Raw genomic sequence first — 25035 nt, forward strand, 5'->3', positions numbered from 1 at the left:
ATTTTAATCTTTCAGTGGTGAGTGTAGGTTTTCCATCATTGCCTCAAAATATAATTCAGCTGTTTTAGTTCGTAGACCGATTGGTGATCTTTAAAGAAAAAAAACTATGTCATCAGTCAGGCAGAAAATTGCTAAGCTTCTGGAGTTCATTTACAAAGACAGCGATTGCCAAACCCTTCTCACTGGAGCTTGAAAGTGTACTAATCAGTGTGGGCACGCTACATCCTTCCGACCCACGGGTTAGCTGACAGTGGCTATCGGTCCGTACTTCCGATAACCAGACGGGAAAGTCTGCTAAGACTACCCCAAGGCATCTTTTATTTCCCATGTGATCTCATTGTATTGCCATGAGTTCTGAAACTTGAACAGAAATCTACCAGATGAGGTCCTTCATTTAAAGGGTCACCACGTTCTTAATTCTTTTCCTCTTGGAGAAGGTTGAGACAAAATTCCCGTGCTTTTGAAATGTGAATATCACGAGGGTTTACTCGCACAGACTAGGATCCGTTGTTCATTGGTTATCCTAAAACAATCAAGCCGAAATAAAGCCACTTGGTATCATCCAGAGCAAAATCATTACACGACACTTTGATTTTTCCCCACCGACTTCGTAAGACAGACTTTTCATGAATCAAATAACACATTTCAATTTGCCATATAGGATCATAGCCATTGCCGTATGTTGATAACATGGGTGGGGAGATGTCTTGAATGGCCTCATGTCTAAGTAGCCTCCTCATGACCCTTAGTTACCTCTTACATCAATTCCCAAACCCCACAGAACATTCTTCCAGTGTCAAAGACATTACATAAGCCATTTATAAAGCTTTGACTTCTCTACTGTAGAAAAAAAAAACGATGCATAGTTATCGAATGTTTTACGTTTCTAACAATATCAAAAGTCCATGCGTAAGTATTCCCAAGATAGGGAGATTTCAAGTTTTAGAATTGTTGTTTTCCGGGTCTTGATGGGACGGCATCATGAGCATTGATCTGGCATATCAAGGTTTTTACATGTACACCTACTTTAATTGCTGGTGCCCTTGTCAGTGTATTTTATTAGATTAATTAAGTATTGACAAACCTCTGTCAATTCATATTTGATGCTTTTCAATTTTCATCATCTCTTAAACTGTATCAGTTTGTGTCTTCAAATGGCAGAGACACTTACTCACGCACACTCACTCACACAGGCACACAAACAAACAAACACACTTCTGATATCCTGAGCGCGGTGCCTGTGCTTGCTCCTACCACAGTTGTTGTGACGTGACATTGGCCCCGGGGTGGAACCTCGTTAGCGTACATGCCATGTCCAACAGGTGCTGGAACAAACCGAACACCACAAGACACAACAGGAAAATCGTGCCGCAGAGATCAGGGGTGCTGAGGTCGGTCGGGCTGCACATAGGATATCCCACAGGAAGTCTTTAAACATTGGTGAGATCGCTCGGAGGGAAGCGTTCTGACAATTGTTAAGCCAGCAAACTCGTCCTGGTGTTCGTCACTTGTGGATTTTCATCGATAACTCAAGTGTTCTTTTCATGGCCCTATGTCATTTGAAGTATATTTTTTTTTACCTCCATAAACAATGGATGATTTGTTTTGATGTGTCCGTCTGTCTGTGTGTGTGCGTCTGTTTGTGTTTCCTCGTATTTGTGACCAGCATAAATCAAGAAGGTCTGAATACTAGTAGATTGTGATTATATTTGGTATGTGTGTAGGTCTTGTTGGTGAAATAAAATGGACGATCGTACGAACGGCAGGCGCAGTGCACACACACACACACACACACAGTCACACACACACACACACACACACACACACACAAACACACACACATTCCTTGCACACACATACATAACGCCTTGATCATGGACAAATTGCGAACTCTAGTTTTGGCACGATCACAACCCTATCACTATCAGTACAACATACTACGAAAGACCTTGACCTTCTCCTAAATCCACACCTTTACCCATCACAATAGCCCACTGTTCCAACTTAGTCAGTGCTAAGCTCCCAATCTTTCTCCATCTCCATATATATCCTCATGAACAAAGCATGTCTTCAAATTTCTGGACGTAATGAGGGCTTTAAAGGCCCCCAAATCAGTACCAACAAGTCCAAAGTCATAGCTTAACCTTAGATGCCTTAGAATAATACAGACTTGTTACATTATTGCTTATCCGAGCGTAAAGGATACCCTTGATGGTTTGTGTTGGGTATTAACCTTCCTCTCACTGACTACCCAATTGAGTTATCTGTAAAGGCTTTACTTTATAATCAGGATCGGGTGTTCGCCAACTTTCCACCTTGAAAGAATAATGTAATGGTGATATCTTAAGCAAGGGTTTATGTCTCAGAACTGGTGTCTCTTAGAAGCTACGTTTGTTGGGACTCTTGTTGAAGAAGTTTTATGACAATGCCTTAGCACATGTATATCATCTTGCGCTTAGTCGGCTCAGGTGGTGATCCGGATGTTTCAACATTGTAAAACTCAGTGTCCCATATATATAAGATATATCTTAAGTAACTTTTTGAAACATTGCCATTATACTAGTTTGACAGTCTGAAAAAAGTACCTAGTTCTTAGTAATGTTTATATTCTTTTAAGTGCATGACGTTCATGACCAGAGTGACACATGTGCATCCGTAAAGCACACTTAAGCATTACTGTCATGGAAAAGTGCATCTTTTCGCATGCTTTAAGGTATTTCGGACAGGTTTCCTCTACTTTCCTAGCTGTCTCTCGTATTGTAGTAGACCTGTTTATCAGGACCTCCTTCAGTTTATACTCCAAGCAGAGGTTGGGTCGGGATTGTTACTGGCTCGTAAGGAATGCGATCCAGTAAAAATCCCAACTACTGCTATCTCCGCGACCCAACCTCTGCTTGGAGAATACTTCACAGAGGAGCACTCTGTGCTGTGGTGTTGCAAACAGTTGTTAAGTTTGTATTACATTTTTGATAAGACTTCGATTGCTATTTTTGTGTCACATTTCCCAACATGGTAATCTTGTTCACAGTGTACCGAACAACTTCACCATTGTGTTTCAACCCATGAGGTCATATCCTACAGGTCTTAGATCCCCAAATCCTCCAAAGCAGTCTTTACGAAGATAGATTCAAGATGCGCGCCAAGTCCCCACCCTCGACTGCCCCTGTTTTTCCTGCTAACAAAAACACGAACACGTGTTTTCTTTAAGCAATTGCCTTAAGGTATATAATCGTCTTAAAGGATTATGTTGACAATGTTAGTTTTTCTTACAACTTTGTTACCTCGTGTAGGGCGAAGGTGAGTCCGATGTAAACCCTTGGTCTGAAGAATATTGATTCAGGAGAATCTGAAGTTTGTCTTCCTTCTTGGTGGTCCACTTTTCTTAAGAAAAATCTTGATGAGAATTAGCTAAGATAAGCAAGCATTGTGCGCACCGGGCGTAATCGGTCACATTTGTCGCAGGTCATCGTACGATTTTCAAGTAGTCCAACCGCCGACAAGGATTTTAGACAGCCTTTTCTGTAACTAGGCAGCTAAATGTTGTGGGGCACTTGCAGTTTGGGATCGTACGACGATCGTACGACGCATGTGATCGTACCCTAAAGCGCAAGGAGGCGCTGTTACGGAACTTGACTAATCTGTAATTAAAGCTGCTGGATTGGGCCTAATTTGTGCAGGCATAAAGAAATGACACAAGGACATACTTTTCTTAGTTGCTCAGCTACGCTGTTTCTTACCTTTCGTTCTACAACGCGACCTGTTGGAGTCAGGCATTAACATACAGCGCCAAACACACTAAAACAGAATAACAAAAAAAAAAGGACAATGATGTTACATTCACTATTAGACGGGCAACGATATACAAGTATTATTTGTCAATACTATGGTAAATTTCTTAAGTCTTCCTGCATCTTTAACAATCCCTAGTACCTTTGACTCAAGTTTGCCCCACCCGTCCTTCCGCTAAACATTATTCCCTGTCCTCCGCAAAATCAGTCTAATGGGGCGTGAAAACTTACAACTCTTTCGTTACTAAATCCACAACCCTGTAATGACCAGTTCCCCATGTAATATACTGCCTGCCCTTCGCGTCACATCAAAAGTCTACCGAAATCCTATTTGTTTTGTTACCTGGGAAGATGAAAGGGATGTTCGGCGCGAACTCGAGTTTTTTATGGACAGTTGAAAAGTGGTTAAATACAGGGCGGGAAGAACAAACAAACGCGGGGGATGTCCAAAGGATGCGCTGTGATCAGTCCAGCACCTAATTACACTTACAAAGAGTTTACACTTACGTCTACCGGTCTGTTAGACTATTAGACTCACTGGTAATTATACTAAGCTGTGATAACATGTACAGGAAGAAATTGTAGACTATTGAACTGTTTTGGAATGACTTTGTTGTACTTGTACATACAGCGTTATACACATACATACATGTACACGTGTCATATATAAACAAGTAAAATGGCTATATTTCGTCTTAAGGCTTCAAGCAATCATATACATATTATGATTTCTTTTCATTACTTTTATACCTAATTTTGCCATTTAAAAAGCTATATTTTGTTACGGTGCTTTGAAATCGTTGAAGACGGGAATTCTTAGTGAATTACTTTGAAACGTTCGCCTTCTAGAAAAATGTTCGATCCCCCATTCTCAACTCCTCAGGATTAAGTCTACAAAAGCTGTCGTTCTTCAAAACCGTTCTATGTTGTAATGTCCATCACGACTTTCAGATCGCACGATTCGCCGCATTCTGCAACCGTCGGTGGACCCATTCACGTTTTCAACGCAGAACGTCCAAAATACTTTACCTACACCAGCGCTTTGTTTTTCACAACAGTTCAATAAATCATGTCAAAAAAGCACTGAAAGACCCAAAATCTAGAATCGTCAGTAGATTTAAAGTATTATAGGAACTCGCTGACAACAGCAATCACACCAAAAAAATAGTCCAAATTATCCAGTCACTAATCCTCGACTTGAAGCTACAAAACAGCTGCAACGATCTCATTGAGTGATGAATTTCGATTTGTACTGTTTGGTAAACTTTTCTATTACACTGCAGAATGGAGGTAACGTCGACATAAACTGCATTCGAGAACTTAATCTTTACCTATGTGTAAGGAATATATTGGGAGATGTTCTTGGCATATTTTGGAGTACCTTATTTTGACCTCAGCTCCAAATAAAAAAGACGTTCAGTGCGCATGCGTCATTAGGACAACGTGTGCGTGTCCAGCCCATGATGCCCCGGGGCGGCGGCCATTTTGCTCACCTTAATGAGTCTTAATTATCCGGTGTCCCCCAAAAATGTACGTCACTTGTCATACCCTCTTTCGTCACACTTAAATGTGTTTTACCTGTATCCGTACCTACGCACAAGCACTTCTGATGAAACGTATACAAGGACCATAGCTGCCTGCTTTTCAATATTATCTGTTCTTTTACCAATATCGACAAACCGTGATGATAGGCTATCTTGCTGAATCTTTGTGAGCTCAATATAATGACCCCGAACACGCAAGTGGGTTAGCACATGTTTGAGCAGATAGGCGGACAACCCGCCCACCTGACGGAGCCTACTCTGTAATTTTCTAAACGCCGGTTTCTAAACCCTTCCACTAAGTTTGTCACAAGATTGATCACAACTCACCCGATCTTCATCGTTCCTTTTTGCCTACAAGGTCTATTTTATACTATCAACATGCGTTTTAACAAATATTGAAATAGTAACGATAGTAGCATTTTCCTGCATTTCTTAAGATATGTTAGTTCTTTTATGATGTCACAAGACAAAACATTCCATTTGCGAACCGCTGATCACAATTTTCCTTTATCTTTGCTTTGAAGTGGTCTACACATTGTGAAATATACGACCCGACGAGCAATGTTTTCTTCTTGTAGTCACTATATGTATAGTTCACTTCACTTGTTCGTTTGAAGTAAGCCAAACGTATTGCGTTGGAACTAATGGGAAAATTAGAAAAATTGTAGGTTTTGATGTTTAGGATCTTTTCTTAATCGACGTTTGCTTGCAACGTTATCTCACCGATAAAAGGGCCACCATCGTTAACTTGTGCATAGGATAGATCCAAAATACTTTTCAAAGCAGCCTATCTGCTTTGTGCTTTGGCATGTATTCAGCTCTAGCGATTCTTTTTAAGACGTGTGATTGTCCGGTCGTGAACCATACATGTACTACGTGATATTTTTCACATACATCCGGTACAAATATGATTGTTGTTATGCTATTTACTCATGGGTGGCGAAAGAAACATAAAATAGGCTTGTCACGCGCGTAGCTTTAGCTTGGTAGCTACACTAGGAATGCCCCTAACATGTTGAAACCATCACCCCAGTCTTATCTGTACTGACTAGCGGGATCAGACTGTTTTCCTGGGGAGGGGAATTTGGTAGTTCCATTACGTGTAATTACGATAATTAAGAGATAGGTACAGAGGGAATGCGGATTTGGGCACCAGGAAAACTTCTGTCAACATGCGCGATCGTTAGTAAATTCCTGCCACATAACTCGCCATTCCCGACTATTATAAATCGTCCAGATTATCAAAGGTAGGGATCGGGAGGGTTTTACTCGAGGGTACGTCGCGAGGGTACGTCGTGTGCGATACTCGTGGTCACTTTTGTCTTGCTACGTTCTTTCGTACATGTGTGTACGTAGTTTAGCTCGTTTTTACCTTGTGAAATAACTTAGTTAATCAACTAGCAATTTACATACCCCAACAGAGAGAGAGGGGGATAGGGAGAGAGAGAGAGAGAGAGAGAGAGAGAAAGAGAGAGAGAGAGAGAGAGAGAAAGAAAGAAAGAGAAAGATTGTGTGCAAGAGGGAAAGAAAGAACGAGAAAGAGAGGCAATAAATGAATAAGAAGAATCTAATCATCAATACTGTCACCACATTTCTCGGATTGCTTATTAAAGTTTCAACCATTAATTAATTTTTCATGTAGCTGACGTCGTTGTCAAATAAATGATTGTGATAAGTATCCAAATCTGCCTTTTCCTGTACACATACCCCAGAAAGTTGACAGTTGTAGTATGTACTATTAGTGCCCCTTTCCTATGAGAAAAAGATAACATCAAAGAACTTTTACCCTGTTGACTTAGACCAACCAGCCGGCAAATCGACCAACTTAGCCCTGAAGATCTGGCCACGATAGTTTCAGACGGTTCAGTACTTTAATTGGTACTTTCGTGTGGAAATGTCTTGTTAGTTTCGGCTAGTCTGTCATTTATAAGGCTAAACTACGAAGTATGGATTATGTAGACTTGATCTCCATGCCTTATAAACAGGGTTATAATGAGAATACATATCTATAACGTTATAATATCTTTCTTCATAGCTCTATTGGAGAAAAAAGCCAGACTGAAGTCTTGCTAACATTCCGACAAATTAGCAACATGTACGGCACATGAAAGTACTCAGGTTTAATCCCAACTTGTGTCACGTCTGTTCAATCTTTGAGTCAAATTCTTTGCCCTCGTTTGCTTTGTCCACGATCCACTAAATGAGCATCACACGTCCTTCCCGTTTACACAAGGCAATGATGTGTGCCGTACTCTCATCATGATGTGTAATTTGGTCTTATCCAGGAGAAAGAAGACAATGCAAAATAAGACGATTGCCAAGCAAATAGATTAAACAACATTCTAATTGCATGTAGTAATTGCATGTAGTAATTGCATGTAGTAAAATAATGAGGAGGATAGAATAAAAACAGCAACATGATTTGAATCTTCAGTCCTTTTAAAGATATTTCTGAAACTCACGGTGCCATTTTTCCAGTAAGTAGTAGTTTGCGTTTATACTTGTAACAGGTGTTTCAGGACCGAGTCGGCTGACACCCCTTCCCTTTTCATCACATTCTCCTGTTTCGTCAAAAACTCAAAACTGCTGACTTCTTCTTAGGCTAAAGAAGCCATATTGTTCTTGCTGACTCAGCTTTCCTTTATAACGACTACTGAAGAGTGGTCTTGTTTTTTTGTTTGTTTGTTTATTTATTTTCGGTGCGACCTGTACACCTTTGCGTTGAAGACGCGGTCACATTCGCCGTACGTTTTCTATTGTCGTCGTCGTACGATCTTAGAGGCTATCATAGACCAATCTTCGAGAACCTATTCTGTCACAAGATTGTGTACGACAAGTACAAGACTGTCCCCAACAATTTTCTGTCGTAAGCCTCTCGTACTTCGGATGTGAGCGTGCCGGACAGTTTATTCTCCAAGCAGAGGTTGGGTCGAGGAGATATATAGTAGTGGTCGGGATTTTTACTGGCTCGAGGGAAGCGAGCCAGTAAAAAGGCCGACCACTACTATCTACGAGACCTAACCTCTGCTTGGAGAATACGGACAGTTCACCAGACAGTTCCCTCTCCTTCATTTTGCCGAGAATGTCCGACATGGCGGTTCGTCAGGTGTATATCCGTGAGAATGTGGCCGAGTTTTAACATTCTTCGCCACGTGATGACAGATGGCACCACCTGTTATACTGTTACGCTGAAGAGGAAAGGCCACCACTGTCTAGCCTGCATAGCAGTCTTTCTGTTTTTTTCTTGTCTTTTTTTGGGGGCTCATAATACACTTTTGCTGGCTATTTCCTTTGTACTGGGTCGCTTGATTGCCGCTTGATTGTAATAAGTACAAAAAGAAATGGCTAGCAAAAGTGTATAGTGAGCCCAAAAAGACGCAAAAATGCCCCAGAGAGCCTGCTATGTCTCTGGGCCTTAGTTCATGTACATCTTACTTAGTTATGTTCAACAACTATCATCCTATCGTTTTTTTGTACTGGATTTATCATAGGGAGTGGCTGCACTCTTCAGTTGCTTACCCCCTAACTACAAAATCTACATGAGAGGCGTGCATTTTCTATATTTTCTTGTTCCCTTATTTTTAACAATTTTCTCCTTACCTTTGTGCTATACATTTAATCGATCACCACAGCGACACATTAGACACAAAAGAGGAGTTTGCTATATTGACAGTTTTTATTGCAAATGATTCCCAACTTTGCTGGCAAAATAATAATTACGTTACATCATAGTGTTCTCAACAGCTCGTTGCAAAACGCACACATACAATCACATGTAAGAAATGTCAAGCTTCACGCTTTTCAGGAAATAACAATAGACAATATCACACATCACACCCACAAAACAAGTCGATAAGTTATGTAAGTTTGCAATATCATACTACTCTAAGATGAGGAATCGCTTTATATAAACGTAACATCAAGCGGTTTGTGTGACGAACCGTCATCAAGGCGTCGCGAACAAAATATTTTCTCTTATCACAGCATTTCCGTTTCTGATATAGAGAGGAATTTGCGAGATTAAATTACAGGAAGCGTTACATGTACAGCGTCCCGGCATGCTTTTCTCATCGATCACTGTCAACCATTTTGATTTAACCGTCAGCCATTTTGATTTAACCGTCAGCTATTTCTCGCCACATGAATCTCGACTTCTCAACACTTGTCCGCACAGGTGTCGTCATGACCGAGTGGGGAATCGGTTAAGGCCCCCTCTCACTTGACGTGCGGCACGCTTGCGGCATTGCTGCGTTCGTTCACTGCGGCACTGCTGTGTTAATTTCGCCGATTTTGTCTTGCACTCACACTGACGTGCGGCACTGTTGCGTTTCAAGCTCAGATGAGCCGGTTATCAAAAATCGCAGCGCTGTCAATTCATCAAAACACCACTGTAAATTGATAAAATCCATCTAAAATATTATTCACAACGAAACTACATTCAATTATGACACTGGGTAACATGGATAACATATTATGAAGTATACCTATCACCTTGCTACAGTCTTTTAACAAAGGAACGGACCTGAACCATTTACCAGATTTTATGTCTTTTGCACCATACATGTGAAATAAAGCATTATTACATCTATATATTTATTGAAGAATTTTGTTCTGCCGTCATGCTGACTTGTCGCGCATTTGCGTATGAATCCCGGGTCAAGAGGTCATCTCTCCCCATTCCGACTATTTTGTCATCTGTCAAGATGGACGACGATCAGGCGGACGTCTTGAAGTCTGTCGTGTGTCTGCTTACTGTTGCCTCTGTTGCGAAGGCCAAGGCCAAAGCCAGGGCAAAGAAGGTCAGGAGAAAGAGGAAAACTGTGTGGGTGCGACAATGGCTTCTGGACAGACCTAACTATGGTCTATATGACCAACTTATGGCCCAGCTCGCAGAGGGGGATGTCAAGTCCTTCATTAACTTCATGCGGATGGAACCAGAGATGTTCTATAAGTTGGTGGAAGACCTGACACCCAAGATTAAGAAGAAGACAACCCGCTGGAGGGAGCCGCTGCCCCCTGCGCTCAGGCTGGCCGTCACTCTGAGGTATTTGGCCACTGGGGAGTCCTACCAGTCACTGGGGTACGCGTTCAGGGTGGCTCCCAACACGCTGGTCAGTATGGTGCCCGAGGTCTGCCAGGCCATCTACGACCACTATCACGACATGGTCTTCAAGTGCCCCACAACGGAGGAGGAGTGGAAGGAGGTGGCCCAGGCTTTCTCCAACAAGTGGCACTTCCATCACTGCTGTGGGTGCATCGATGGGAAGCATGTGAGGATACAGGCACCAGCTCACTCCGGTAGCCTTTACCATAACTACAAAGGCTTTTCGTCTGTCATCATGCTGGCGGTGGTGGACGCCAACTACAGGTTCCTGTACGTGGACATGGGATCGTATGGCGCTGATTCCGACGCGGGGATTTTCAGAGAGACTGGGTTGTATCAGGCTCTAGAGGAGGACAAGGCTTCCCTCCCAGGAAGTGAGCCTCTGCCTGATGGTGACGCTGCTGTCCCCTACTTCCTGGTTGGGGACGACGCCTTCCCACTCAGAAGCTGGCTGATGAAGCCACACTCGAAGAAAGAGCTGTCCCCCGAAGAGAGGATTTTCAACTACAGGTTGTGCAGGGCCCGTCGGATTGTGGAGAACGCCTTTGGTATCCTGGCCAATAGGTGTGTATCAACCAACCAATTAACTGATGTCATGATTTCTTGAGGACTTGGCAATTTGTGCAGAAATCTGAAGACACATTGACACTTGTTGAACAAATGATATAATAACGCGATGATGCACAATGTTCCTATGTCTTCTGGCCAATAGGTGTGTATCAACCAACCAATAAATGTAAGGATTTATTTTCGTCTTTCCAATTTTATGCACAAATGTGAAAGTCATATTGATACTTCTTCAACAAATGGTATACTAACGCAATTAATGCACAATGTTCCTAGGTTCAGATGCTTTCACACCTGCATGATGCAGAAGCCCCACACTATCACCAAGATCGTGTTGGCAGCCTGCACTCTGCACAACTTGCTGACTCCAACCAGAGCCGGAGAAGACCCAGTGGCACCCGACATGAGAGATGTCGAGAACCCCCTTCCTGGAATCCGAGTGGTGCCATTCGGTCACAACACAGGCACGGCACTTGGGAAGAGAGTGAGAGAGTACCTGACTGAGTACTACAGTGGGGTAGGAGCTGTGCCGTGGCAGAATGCTATGGTGGGACTCCAGGACTAAGTTATGCCTGGTTTTAGGAAGCCGTATTCTTTTCTTGTTCTACTTATGACAATGTAACTATACAAATCCATCAGGAGTACAAATATTGCTTCAGTTTGTTACCAGTGAATTTGCTTTCGCACGGCACAAGTTAAGCCACATGCATACGCTGCTTGGTGTAATAAGATAGATTTGATTCAGAATGTGAAATATAATGAAGGAACACAACGACTTCGTTTTCACTGAACTGGACGCCTTTAATGTTATATCGACATCGGGCCATAAGCGATGGTTACACAAAATCAAACGAGAACGTTATAACTATCACCCAACATGAAATAAAGTGATATCTTTGTCAACGTTGCACAGTAAAGCAACATTTTTCATTCCAACGTTTTACTGATCAGTTTCTGCACTCATGTATGTTGATGAAATAAAAAGATGCTTCGAAGTTACTCTGACTCTGAATGCTCCTGCTGAACTTTGGCCTCTACCCGTTCACCACCTTGGGTTATTAGAGCTGAGGCTTGAGTCGCTCCTATCTCTGTTGCAATGGGCTTCACAACACCCAAACTGGTGTTCAACCCAAGATCCAAGGCTGAGCTGGTGACCGTTGTGAGCTGCGTGTAAACCCCACCATCCTCTCCACTCTGCTGCTGGAAGGCAGCAGGTGGCTTGAAGGTACCAAGTGGCTTGAAGGTACCAAGTGGCTGGAAGGTACCAGGTGGTTGGAAGGTACTAAGTGGTTGGAAGGTACTAGGTGGCTGGAAGGTACTAGGTGGCTGGAAGGTACTAGGTGGCTGGAAGGCTCCAGGTGACTGGAAGGCAGCAGGTGACTGGAAGGCAGCAGGTGACTGGAAGGCAGCAGGTGGCTGGATGGTACCAGGTGGCTGGATGGTACCAGGTGGCTGGAAGGTACCAGGTGGCTGGAAGGTACCAGGATGTAGTGTGAAGAATGCTGGCTGCTGCTTGTACTGACCACCATGCCCCTGTGAAGGATGTAATGAAGTATTCATCAAAGTTAGAGTTAAAGAATATTTCAATCCTGTGGCCCATCTATTTATGTGTAAAGGTTTTATCCTACTATAGAAGAACATTGTACGTGGAATTTACCTTCTGATATGCTTGTCCTGAATTAGCCACGTCCTGACTGCTTGTGAACCTTCTGACCCCCTCCAACATGGAGAAGCTAAAGTCATGCCAGCTATGCTCGGGCACGCGGAGCATCTCTGTCTCCAGGTACCTGCTGAAGTCCCTGACCCTCTTCTCGTGATCACTCTTTGGTGGAGCCCTGATAGTGGACATCAACTTCTTAGCCTCCTGCAGAATCTGAAGCACATAAAGAATCATGCAGGTGAAAAGAAAACGGAGGAGAATAAAGAAGAATAATGTTATGATGAATATTTTCTTCCCACATACTTATTTTCAACATGAAATGTTTCTTTCATAATGCGTCTATTACCGTGTCTGTCACCTCCATATCGTCCTTGCCTTTTTTGTCTGTGGAAGGGGGTTGCTTTTTTTTTCTTTTTCACTGCATCTGCTTGGTGGTTGACTGCTCCTGACTGATAATGCCCTGCTCATTGTCTGCTGGGTCATGCTGACTTTCCTGCAGGCTCTGCTCGTCATCATCATCATCATCATCACCAGCATCGTCGTCGTCGTCGTCGTTGTCATCATCGTATTCCTCATCCGTAGCATCACCTGTAGTCTGTACTCCAGGAAACTTAGAAGAAAAGAAAAGTTGGAGGTCTTAGTAGCTAGCCTCTTTCAGAGACTTCGAGCAGTAGTTTTACCCGAAATAAAGCGAGCTTCGAGGCGGGGTAAAACTCCCTTTCCCGGCAAACTCACTTTCTCGGCAAACTCACTTTCTCGGCATAACAGAACCTAGCCAATGTTGAAAATCGCGACCCAGTTCGCCCCCTCCCCCATAAAATAAAAGCCAGCCCCACTCGAAATCTGCGAACGAGGCTAGCTATTACGAGAAAGAAGAGCATTATTCATTTTCGAAGAAAAATTGATGCATGTCGATATATCTTTCAAACATCAACCATTAACTATTTGTAGGTTCTCTACTTACTATGTGTGTTGCAGTTGTCCTTTTACGTTGAATGTGTGGGCGAAGAAACCTGTACCGATCCATGATGAAGTGATCCTTATGGGACAGGATGGGGGCAGCTGCGCCTGACTTTCGCCTTAACAACTTTCCAAACCTGGTCCTTGCGTTTCGAAAATGGGCAGTCACTTGGTCAACTGCAACATTTGATAGAATACGAAGAAAAACATGACATGATTTTCTGCAATGATCAATGGGAAACACATAGATTATATGGAAACAGAGGAAATGTTCAGGGTTCCAAAACATAGTGTACCTTGCTAAAAAAAAGAATGATTATAATAGATATGACAATAAAATGCTCGCGGAATAAATCAGATTGTAACGGAGAAAATCGCTAACGCTATGAGAACTGATATCATTCCTTGTCACCTTTATTTATAGTAACTATCCTCTACAGTACTTTCGTACTCCTCACCTGTTGGCAGGGCGCTGTGGACCTTCTCCCACTCCTCACGATGTTGCTCAATCAGCTCCTGTATGAGCTGTACCTTCATGGCTTTGTTTTTGTAATTTTCCTGGGTCTTGTCGTAGAAGATGGGATTTTGTAGCCAAAACTCAGCCAGTTCATCTTCTTGGGTAGGATTCCAAGGGTACTGAGCTCTCCTAACAACTGTCTCCTTGGGTCGGGAGCCACTGGAAACCTCTGTCGCAGCATTTGGTCGCTCTTTCTCTGTAGGGGGAGGGGGGGCAGAAACAGCAGCCCGACGGCCTCTCCCCCTGCCCCTTTTCTGACCGTTGGGTGGGACGGTAGAACTAGCCACGTCACCAGAAGTACCTTCGACTATCTCTGCAGAATTAGGGACGGGGTTAGCGAGCCCCCCACCCCTACCCTTTCCTTTTTTGCCCTTGGGTGGCATGGTACTACAGTACGTGACAAGGTCAAGAAAGGAGCGCACCCTGAATGTCACATGTCGTATCCAATCAGATGCAAGATAAGATTTGTGAAAATCCCAATATTTTCAACAAATGAAAAAAAGCTACAAAATGATTGAAAATGCATCCAAAATAGATTTTTAGTGATAAGATGATGTTTACTCTCAATACTTGCCAAAAAATCAGTAATATATCATGAAATTTACCTATAACCTTGAAACTGTTGCTAGCATATGGTGGCGGCACTGTTGCGGCACTGTTGCGGCACTGTTGCGGCACTGTTGCGGCACTGTTGCGGCACTGTTGCGGCACTGTTGCGGCACTGTTGCGGCACTGTTGCGGCACTGTTGCGGCATCTTGCCACTTGCGTTATTTTTAAACTTTTTAAAAAACGTCGCGCTTGCTTGCGGCACTTCTGCGCTTGCTTGCGGCACTTCTGCGCTTGCTTGCGGCACCTCTAGGTCTGCTTGCGGCACCTCTGCGTTTTCGAACGCAGCAATGCCGCAAGCGTGCCGCACGTCAAGTGAGAGGGGGCCTTTACGCACCCGTCAGTGAAAAACCTAAAGAGGGTTGCGCACACTTCCCATAATGCATCTCGGTGTCGAACATATTCTGTGACGTCATTATCTCTGGTAAAAAAGCCACAAAGAAAATGGCCAAGGAGTTTGTCTCTGTACGATTGGATGAAGAATCCTTCTTCGAAAGCATGTTTGATACTTTGTCTCATGTATCCCTATGGGAAGATAACGTTACTTGACTATTTCAAATTCTCGGGTTTTACAGTATTTACGAGTGCGTTGAGCTTCCTTTGTTGTGGACATAGCCAGATTAAAATGAATGATGTAATGTATTTACTGATGGCTATTCCTTGATGCTTATTCCATGCTTTATCCACTACTATATGGTTCATAACAACGACATAATTCAGATGGAGAATTTTCAATGGTAGAGATAGATTTGAAATAGTGTTAATAGCTGGCACATACTTTCCATTATTTACACAAGCAACACAATACATTACTAAACTATGTAAGAACGACCATCTGGGAGGAGAGCAATTTCAAACGCTTTCATATTTCATTAAATTATAGCGTCATTAACCAGTTTCTATCTTTTCTTCCTTATAGAAAAGTGTAAACTTTAAAGTAATCAATCATATGGACATAAGGAAGTTTGTCACTTTATCGCTAGGTGAATTTGTTGTGTAAGACATTTTTTGTAGTAGCAGTTATTATTTTTCTGATCACATAGTGTCAGAGCCACGGGTTGTACAGCATTGGTAGAATATTTACGTATCAACTTTACTGAGCTGTGGTGATGACGCTTTATCTGCTTCTTGTCGATAAGCTGACATACGCATGCACGATGTAGAGTATGGTAGTAAGGTCAAGGGTGACTTGCTAGAGGTCAAGGGTGACCAATACTTCCTGATGACCTAGTGGTGGTATAGAAAGAACTTGGTGAGGAATACATAAATTTAGATGCGACCAATTATTGCTACAAATTATCGAGGTATCATTGCATTGATACAACTGTGCCGAAAGTGTCCATAGTCCAGAAGATGTTTGAAATTTCACCAAGCTTTCCAACACTGAAATGCTCGCTGACTGAATAGTTCCATTGAAGAATACAATGTCCATTGAAATACCACCACACGCAAGCGCCATTTAGTTAAAAGGCTTGTCGTCTTTCCCTCACCAGAAAATCGTTCAATTAGTGCGACCTTTATAGCTTCTTACCGTAAACTTCCCTATATATACAACGTTAATATGAAATGGTTCTGTTCCATCATTCCTCCTCGGCAAAATGTACAGCCCCTCGGTCGTCCTCTTCATCACCCGAGTGGTAAGATTAGCAACCTTACGATTTACAAACTGCATGGACTTCCTCATGTAGTAATGTCTTGGGTTTAATGCTAGCGTAAGAAACACACTTTACAACAGGTGTACCACACGCTCACAGACGTCAACCACATCTGAGGGTTTCTTCTTCTTTTTTGGCCGTGCTCGTCGCCTGTGTTTTTCTTGGTGACACGCTACAGGATCTGTCATTTTCCTATGAGTCTAGCATCAAGCGTTCTATCTTGGGCGAGCTACATGTAAAGGCATTTCAGTTGGCTTGGATTTGTTGCTACGATGAGAAGAAAATATCTCATTTTCTAGTTGGTGTCTCCATGGCAGATAACATTTTGCTCAGTTTTGCACATTTGCTTTTGCCATGCGGAGTTTTGCAATGCAGTGAACTTGTCTGGTACCGTTGCCACTAGCACAGAAGTATCCATCCGCGGATGTAGTCCGTCGCCCGTGCCAAGTACCTGTACTCTGAGGGACTATTTACAAGAGTTGACCCATTCTGTGATTCTGCACTCCTCGCAGATGACGTAGCAACACCAGTGGAATTTGCAGTTGCACCTCTCCACTCTAGTCTGTCTGAATATGTTAAACCCCCGTCCGCAGCACAGGGCCGCACAGCTGTCTGGCCCCGTGCTCGTTTTGTTGCAGATGCGTCCTCTCGTCCCCGGAGTCTCCAGCTCCCTGTTCCTATCACAGAAGTCCGGCGACCTGTCGAAGTAGACCAGGTCTGTGGCGAAGGGAGGGCGGTTGGCGTAGATCGTCTCTAGCCTCCCGTAGTTGTCGTTGCTGACTTTGATCTGCGTGGCGTAGTCGAATCTCTCCTTCAGGATGACGCCGACCTCGCGGAAGTCCGGCGTGGCCTTCCAGCAGGTCTTCAGGTTGCAGCTGCCGGACATCCCGTGGCACTTGCACCGCCTCTGCATGTTGGTGGACACGGCCTGAGGGGGAACACAACAGTGTGATTCAATCAGCCAGCTCTCAAAAAACTGTTAGCAGTCAAATAGCAATTACACAAACAACTAGCCTCGGTACCATCCTGGTAGCAGTTCGCTCCTATGTTCGCTTCTGCTGTCAGAGCGAGAAGCGACCACTGTTTATATAGTGTATAATGAAGGAATGAGCGAACTACTTTCCGGATGGTACCCAGGCTATCAAGCAACTGGGTGATTTTGGAAACGGTCAGACGTTAATTTGGAAACGGTCAGACGTTTCAGGTAGAATCCACTACCTTCAGTCATCAGTGACACTGCGCAGTTAGCAGCATTATCACATCTATAATTCTATCCCAACCCCAATCATTCAGTCATACACTCTGTTTACAGGTAGTATCTATCTATGGGCTACTTGAAGTTGTTACCAGGATAAGAAGACCCCAAGTGCGCTGTGTTATAGATGTAAAATCAGTACCCACAGCTTGATCCTAGGTCAAAAGCACAAAGTATATCTTCCTCTGAATTATACTTAGCGAGCTCTTATCCCAGACTTCTCCGAATTAAGGCTTATTTTTCCATCTGTATTTTGTGATCTATGACCCTTAAAGGAAGTAGGAAGTGCCAAATAGTTTTAAGCCCAAAAAACAGAAGTACCGGAGAGCCCTGATGAGGGAACCGGGTCTACGCTCATGGACCATGCCACTCTGCGATGGACCCGTAAGGATCTGACTCAAGATAATCAAGATATGCTGTGCACATTAATGCAACATTCCTTTTGTTACACCAATGGTAGCACCATTTCTTGGTGGTTCTGCCAAGCCACACCTTATTTTGTCCTGCCTCCGTCACTTTTCCAGTAGCTCAACGGAAAACCCATTCTTTCATAGACGTTTTCCCCGATTTACCAGTGTAGGCAGCTAGAGTACAAGGTCCCACCTGGCCCGCCGTTACATGTGTAACCTCCTGACACTTGACGGAAGCTGTGTGAAATGGATAGACAAATGTTGCTCTACTGAGTACCCCCGTGACCGGGTGATGTAAGAGAGAGGGAGAGGGAGAGAGCTGATGACATAACCACCCTCCTCCGCACCCATCATTGCCAAGCCCACCCAGATTTCCGACCATGAATTATCCGGATTAAACACATGGCAGCAACCAACTTTCGTCACTTGTAACCCCATAAATCGGCTTGTAGTTGCACTTGACATACAAAACTATTGTAAGGTCTGAAATCAAAGGTATACAGTAGTTGATATGTTTTGACTGTTGAAAGCAACTGAGAGTACTTGTTGTAGGCAGACGTAGGTACCAAAACTATAAACATACTTTAAAAGTTTAATCAAATAAAAAAGCTACCGATAAGTATTATGATTTCAGTGACCTATTCGCTTAGAACAGGGACTGTCTCTAGCTAGGTTGTTATTCTGAGCTAAAGACTTCATTCTCAGAATCAAACGATATTGCTTAAAAGTTAAACATATCTGCTTGTGATTTGGAAAGATTAAAGAGGTGGGGGATCTACTGCTCATATTATTGAATCCGTGTGGTCTAAATCCAGGTCGGGGTCTGGATGTCAGCTGCCCCCCACCGGTTCACCTGGTCCCGCAGGCTCTGTCCTTGAGCCAGAATTAACACGCAGCCGTCAAATCCTGTCATCCGAGACAGGTGGGCTGTTATATTGCAAGAAACGACTTGAGAGTCGTCTTGCTCTGGGGGTGGACCGGCAAGATTCGCAGTGGGGATGTTGGCATGGATGTCATCCTGGTTAGGCTATCAATTAACCTGTGCTGCGATTATCGTCGCTTTGAAAGACATTCGCGAAACGACTTTATCTCATTTCAACTGAATCGCAGCAATGACTTCCAAGAATACAAAGAAGAGAGGCATGTCTGCCTCGCCCCTCTTCATTGTTGTTAGTTGGACTAAAACTGTAGATGCCCCGCCCCACCGTAGCGTGTCACAATAAAGGGAAAAGTTCATTTGGAGCCTTTTGTAGACATCGATGTTTTCAGATTCTCAGCAACACAAGCCCGTCGTGTTTTGTCTTCTAGAAATAGCGTGCCCATTTACTTATTACAGTCGCGCTGCCCGCTGTCACAGGAGCACCTCTCGGCTGATCTGTAGGGGAAGTCTGCGAGAATCAAACCCTGCACCGACGGCCAAATACGCTGCGGAATGCGCGATGGTCCCGAGCACTTGCCGTGATACGTCTTGCGGTAATTCTTCTAGTCAGTCGGGCTCCACCAGGGGTTCGTCGTTTTCGGGAGGGTACATTTATCAATGGGAAAACAGAGACCAGTCAGTAGACAAAGCATTTTCTGAGTATAAAAGAAACAACTATGTAAATGAGATGGTGACAAACCGATCCACTTGATGTTGAAAATGGCGAAAGGTGTGGCAGTATACTGTCCAAGCAGAGCTTCGGCTTCGGCTGTTTTGGACCTGTTGGAAGTGTTTTTTGTCGTTTTTATTTCGTACAATTTTCTTTATGCCCACTGCTTGGAGAGTACTGGCAGTAAGGGAGAACGAACTCTGTTGTGAACTGCTGTTGTTATATCCACAAATAGAACTCTCTTGTACTTGTGAGCTACTGTTGCCATATCCACAAATAGTCATGATCCCACAGAAGTATACATTTTGCCAAACACTGGAACATGTTTTCTATAATCCTCAATTCCAACCAAGCTACATTTTCAAAAGAGCTTCACCTGAAATGCTTGCTTCTGTAACACCAGCAGTACTGGAAACTTCAGAGTGTTTGGTCTAGATGATGCAATCGTGGCATTAAAGAGAGGGGCACTCGTTTTCTGAAAGAAGGCTTCAGTATGTGATGTCCTTAGTACAAATCGTATGGTCGCCCAGTATCAGGACATGTTGTATGACGCAACTGTTGTAAATCTTTGGATATGACGTTAAAATTAGTTCTTGACGTAAACCTCCTAACCCTTCCTGTTCCCCTTGGCCTTTCTCTGACAGGTGCCTCATATCAAGTTGTGTAGTGCCTGTCGACTTAAAGATGGCGGGAGTGGAAATTCTACAGATCCTTTCCCCTCGCCAATTCCCGGTTTTGAAATATATATACAGATGTGGTGCAGGAAACCGCATATGGAGAGAGAGCGTCCCACCCAATGCCAAACACAACAAACCGTACCGTTCCCACAACGCGGCAGTGCAAAAACTTCCGAGTAGTTCTTTTTTGTTTCCAAAAGAATTACCAACAACGCTTTGATTGTTTCCCCCTCGCATTTAGCGCTGGTTTGTACGGATTAAGGACGGGGCCAGTTTGCTTTCCTTAAACACAGCTATTTCCCATTTGGGAATGAGCTACATACCTCGCGTTGTACTTAGCACTAGGACAACACGCAACACAAACTGGACCGCGTGTCCTGGAGGCCAGTTCCAAGCTGCCAATTGGCACACCAGAGCCCCCAAATCTTTAAGCTATCTGACTTAAAGCTTGGAGGCCACTTCTACACATGAGGTACGGCTTGTACCAATGTGTTTTTTTTTTGCCAGTTGAAAAGGTCTTTCAAACACAAAACAAAGCTGTATTTGTAGCTGTATATGCAACAAGAACTCTCATAATTCCACCGGTTACCATAATACCGCCACATGAGCAAAATACATGAATTTCTTTTTAAAGTAATTCAAAGAGATGTACCAACGCACCATAGTAATTCTGAGGTATATACACTTCATATTTAGGCGCTTAAAACAATCTTGAGAAGGCCTCTATTGCAATGTTTTATGTGCTATTATGTGCACCTGGTGGAATTTATTACGAGAGTTGATGTTAGCTGTTTCAAGTCTGTCTTCCAGCCAAGTCTCTCAAATTATTTCAAAAGAGAGTGTCGGGCATTCTCCTATTACCACTTCTACTACTACTACTACTACTACTACTACTTCTACTTCTTCTACTAGAAGCTCTTATTCCACACTCTTGTTCTGATGAATGCAGCGGCAATGCCAGCAGATGGTCCTGTCATTCTGATTTCCTCGCGGAGTGCAGACATTGTCCGCTCCACCCTCCCCCTCCCTCCACCCGCCTCTCAAAGCGATTAACACTCAACACTCGGGTCTGCACACCTCATTTCGCGCTTGTCATCAAAATGTGCTGGTACAAATATCTAACTTTAATCCACTTCTTTGGTAAGGAGCACAGATTTGGTATATTATGCGTGTTATACTATCATGGACGTCTTGTGTTAACGTAATGTTAATCTATGATCTATTGCAAACATACCTACTTAAACATTCGAGCTAGCGTTGACGGAAAATCCTTGTCCAAGTTATCTTCATCGCTTAAACGTTAAACTGAACCAGGTGGAAGTGAAAGGATGACCTAACAATTTTCACAGTTATATATTTTAATTGTCAGGGCGGCCTTAATAGTTCCTACTTCCCAAATCCAGACTGTAGTGACTGTGAACAAGTAGGTTAGCTACAAGGGCCCACGAGACCTGCCTAACATCCTCTCTAGACCTTCATGTGTTGGTGATTCCAGCACTGTGTTCCCATCAGCCTTTTACATGGCCATCTGCTTGTTACATACCGATCGACTGTGCCCATATTGCAGCCAGCATGGTGGCCAGATAGCCGAGTGGTTCCCATTTTGTTGCACGTGTAGGCAGGACCGTAGGCTCAGGCTTACTGTGTAATCCTGACAGACATATACGACTGGTAGTATGTCATGAATAAACATGGAACACCAAGGCCATTACAGAGAGAGAGATGGAGGGAGGGACAGTATAAAAGAAAGAGACAATGACAGAGAGAGAGAGAGAAATAGAGCCAGGTGGAGAATGTCAGAAAAGGGTGGGTCAAGGGTAGTGGGGAAGGAAAATAGTTCTCCCTTCAAGTAGAGCAAAAATGGTAGATCTGAAGTAGGTGTCAGATTGTAGGTGTCTGACATAGATATCCAGTATTCTGGCCCATAACCTGCAACAAGCTAACAAATCATTATTTCCCTTTGTCATTGCAACAACTAGACAATAACAGTACTGTTCTCTACAAGTTCACCAGCCATCGGTTCCAGAATTGCTGGTTGCAGTTTCGACATTGTTATGACTTCGTCCACTTGGGTGAGAAAATGATTCCTTGGTCTCGCACGTGGTTCCAATTCCCCCACGACAGGCCTTAGTTACAGAAGAGTGGAAGGTTAGTCCGTGTCTTCGGGCTGTCAGGTTTAAGTCACAAGTACCTTGTCACGGTGACATCCTCAGGCAAGGTACAGAAATCAACGGAAGAGCGCAAACGTCCGCCAAACCATCATAGGTTTCTCTAACCATTACGTACTTTTTGTACAATATGACAGGCATCTGCACTTTGAAACAAAGTACCAAGGGGAACCACAATCGAAGATTTCTTGGTCCAAGACCTATCCATAGGATCATAACAATATGCTAATAGACATACATACAAACAAACCGAAATGTAAAAGTAAGCTTCCTTTATCTCTGGTAACACTACCACATTACTGACTTTTATAGTTTAAGACACAGTAAATCCGTTTTCCACATTTCAATTTACGGAATTTTGTATAAAACTTTGAATTACTGCAAAACGAAATTTGCATAAACCTTGCCCAGCATTTTCCTTTTGCCCTTTTTACCTTTATAAAAGATAAGCAGGAAAGTGTAAATGCGTTAGGAAACGCAACATTGCCATTGAAATCGAGATATTTGAGGACATAATCCTCGGAACTCACGCGACAACCTTCAGTTTTCTGTTGATAACGTACTTTCAAAAACAGAACATTGACCTTCAAGATGAAGTCAGGGGTGACATCTGCAGACTGACCTCTTCTACGTTCCACCTACTGAGATATTAATGGCAACTGGTGTCATTTTCACATTTTACCCTTTCCTATGTTTTCTTTCGATTTTCTCCTCTCAAAACCTGCCTGAGATGACAAATTGATAACCCATCCCATTTCCTCACCCCTGACTTTTAAGGGAGTTATTGAGTTATAACCTGCACGGCGAGGCGTAATTTCGTATTATCGCCTCGCCCACGTCAGGTTCAAAGTCGTGCCCTTGTAACCTTGTCACAACACGTCACCAGTAAGTACGTTTGATTCGCCCAACTGTGACATTTAAGCCTCACTGTTGTTATAATTCTACCACACTGTCTAGTTTCTTCCAGACTCTTTGCGGTGTTGAAGAATAGTAGAAACGCGCAAAGTAGGCTGAATTATTTCCCAGAGGAGTAAACCGGCCATAGTGTTACCCAGGATTGCACATGTGTAACCCTGTGATCGGATAAATCCTCTTGCAAATTGCCTATTGACCAGTTTGTACCATTTTCAGCACCGCAATGAGTCACGCAAAGACTAGTACTGATATTTGCGGTCTGAAAAAAAACACGACAGTTAATTTGTCTGATTTAAGGACACCACTAGATTCCAGTGAAGAAAACAATTATAAGCAACGAAAACTGCATCCTACACATCCAGTACAGCCACAACAGAAGAATGAACATATCACACTGTTAAAATACGTAGTTCTTCTCATAAATGACTTGTTTCATAATCGTTTCCTCCATGCATGCAAATGTCTACCAACGTAGCCTTCCCCGTCACTCATTTTGAAAGCGTTTTAAACACAACTATGATATAGGTACGACAAAATGAAAACAAGACAAGAACAACCTTTCTCCTCGCCATGTTATTGCACATACGTGGTGTTATACAATACCGTGTTGCTATGGAAGTGTTTGTCTGTTAGTCTCCACAACCTCTCTGGTAGGTGCAACTATGGTCGTAAACTCCGCCTCGCCACAGCCATATTGTCTTGCCCCAATGTAAATGATACAGATACAGTTTCAATGCTTTGACATGACTTGACTTGACTTGACTTGCCGTCCTTTTTTTAAATAAGGAAGCTAAACCCGAGTCTCAAGGTGAGAATCAATGTTCTTTCACTGGCCAACGCTTTCCTGTAAATATTATTGCGAAAGATGCTAGCAGATATCGAAAACATTATATTACTTATGACATCCCAGCATTACCACCACCCGCCATAGTGTGTTGAGATATTGAAAGTATTAACAAGTCTTAAGTGTTTCTAAGTTTTAGAAATCCTTACACCACTTGTAGTGATAACCCAAGCCATGTATGAACTGTCAGTGCATCTCAGCACGTCTGTCCTATCGACTACACCAGCATCTGCAGCCATCGCGTGACTCCCTCAACAAGGTGGTGACAATGAGGTCCGAACATACCATCCCCCATGGCCTGCCGGGCGGGATATCAGTGATTCGATCGCGTGTAGCTTTAGTTCTCATTTGTGCTACAGCTTGTACGCTCGCGAACCCGTAACTCTTCAAATTTCCGCTCCTGGGATGGATGTGTGTCTGGGCTTGACCGCTGTAATCTCTTCCAGGGACGGGAGTTCCTCAACATGGGCCTCGCGACGAGGGTCAACTGTTAACAGCGAAAACTGCCTATGTTGGACTTCCCTATACAACCATGACATTGGACAAATGTTCAACATGTGTTAACCCAACACGACCACGATTTCTGGACAAGATAACGATAGAAATCTTTAGCTGATACAAACTTGCTTGTAACACGCTTCAACAGATGATGTGCTTCAGAATGGAGGGATTGAAAACTGTTCCTTTTCATTCGAGCATAGAATGCAAAATATCGGTCATATTTACAACAGTCTGCCATGTCTTTTTGCTGAGCTATTTGATGGGTCACCCTTTT

At 43.3% G+C, this 25035-nt stretch overlaps 3 protein-coding genes across 4 annotated transcripts in view; 1 reads left to right on the plus strand and 2 right to left on the minus strand.

Moving 5' to 3' along the window:
* Positions 1-9544: 9544 nt before the first annotated feature.
* Positions 9545-11435, plus strand: LOC118405724 (protein ALP1-like). The gene has a single exon (XM_035805401.1). The coding sequence runs from the start codon at positions 9952-9954 to the stop codon at positions 11041-11043; it is 1092 nt and encodes a 363-aa protein (XP_035661294.1). The 5' UTR covers positions 9545-9951; the 3' UTR covers positions 11044-11435.
* A 149-nt stretch (positions 11436-11584) lies between these two features.
* On the minus strand, positions 11585-14855 carry LOC118405725. 2 transcript variants are annotated; one of them, XM_035805403.1, is made up of 5 exons: positions 14082-14855; positions 13628-13800; positions 13010-13273; positions 12661-12876; positions 11585-12536 (listed from the first exon to the last, which is right to left on the minus strand). In XM_035805403.1, the coding sequence occupies exons 3-5, from the start codon at positions 13025-13027 to the stop codon at positions 12000-12002; spliced, it is 771 nt and encodes a 256-aa protein (XP_035661296.1). In that variant the 5' UTR covers positions 13028-13273; positions 13628-13800; positions 14082-14855; the 3' UTR covers positions 11585-11999. The 2 variants fall into 2 exon arrangements, with proteins under 2 accessions (XP_035661296.1, XP_035661295.1); XM_035805402.1 differs by lacking the exons at positions 11585-12536; positions 12661-12876 and having other exon boundaries at positions 13038-13273.
* Positions 14856-15597: 742 nt separating this feature from the next.
* LOC118405723 (protein Wnt-10a-like) overlaps positions 15598-25035 on the minus strand; it is a 30670-nt gene continuing 21232 nt past the window's right edge. Inside the window, exon 4 of the mRNA XM_035805400.1 lies at positions 15598-17330. Coding sequence (XP_035661293.1) covers positions 16869-17330 — 462 coding nt within the window. The 3' untranslated portion in view covers positions 15598-16868. The remainder of the gene's footprint in view (positions 17331-25035) is intronic.

This window comes from Branchiostoma floridae, chromosome 18 (assembly GCF_000003815.2).
Source record: "Branchiostoma floridae strain S238N-H82 chromosome 18, Bfl_VNyyK, whole genome shotgun sequence".
In the NCBI taxonomy this organism is placed as follows: domain Eukaryota; kingdom Metazoa; phylum Chordata; class Leptocardii; order Amphioxiformes; family Branchiostomatidae; genus Branchiostoma; species Branchiostoma floridae.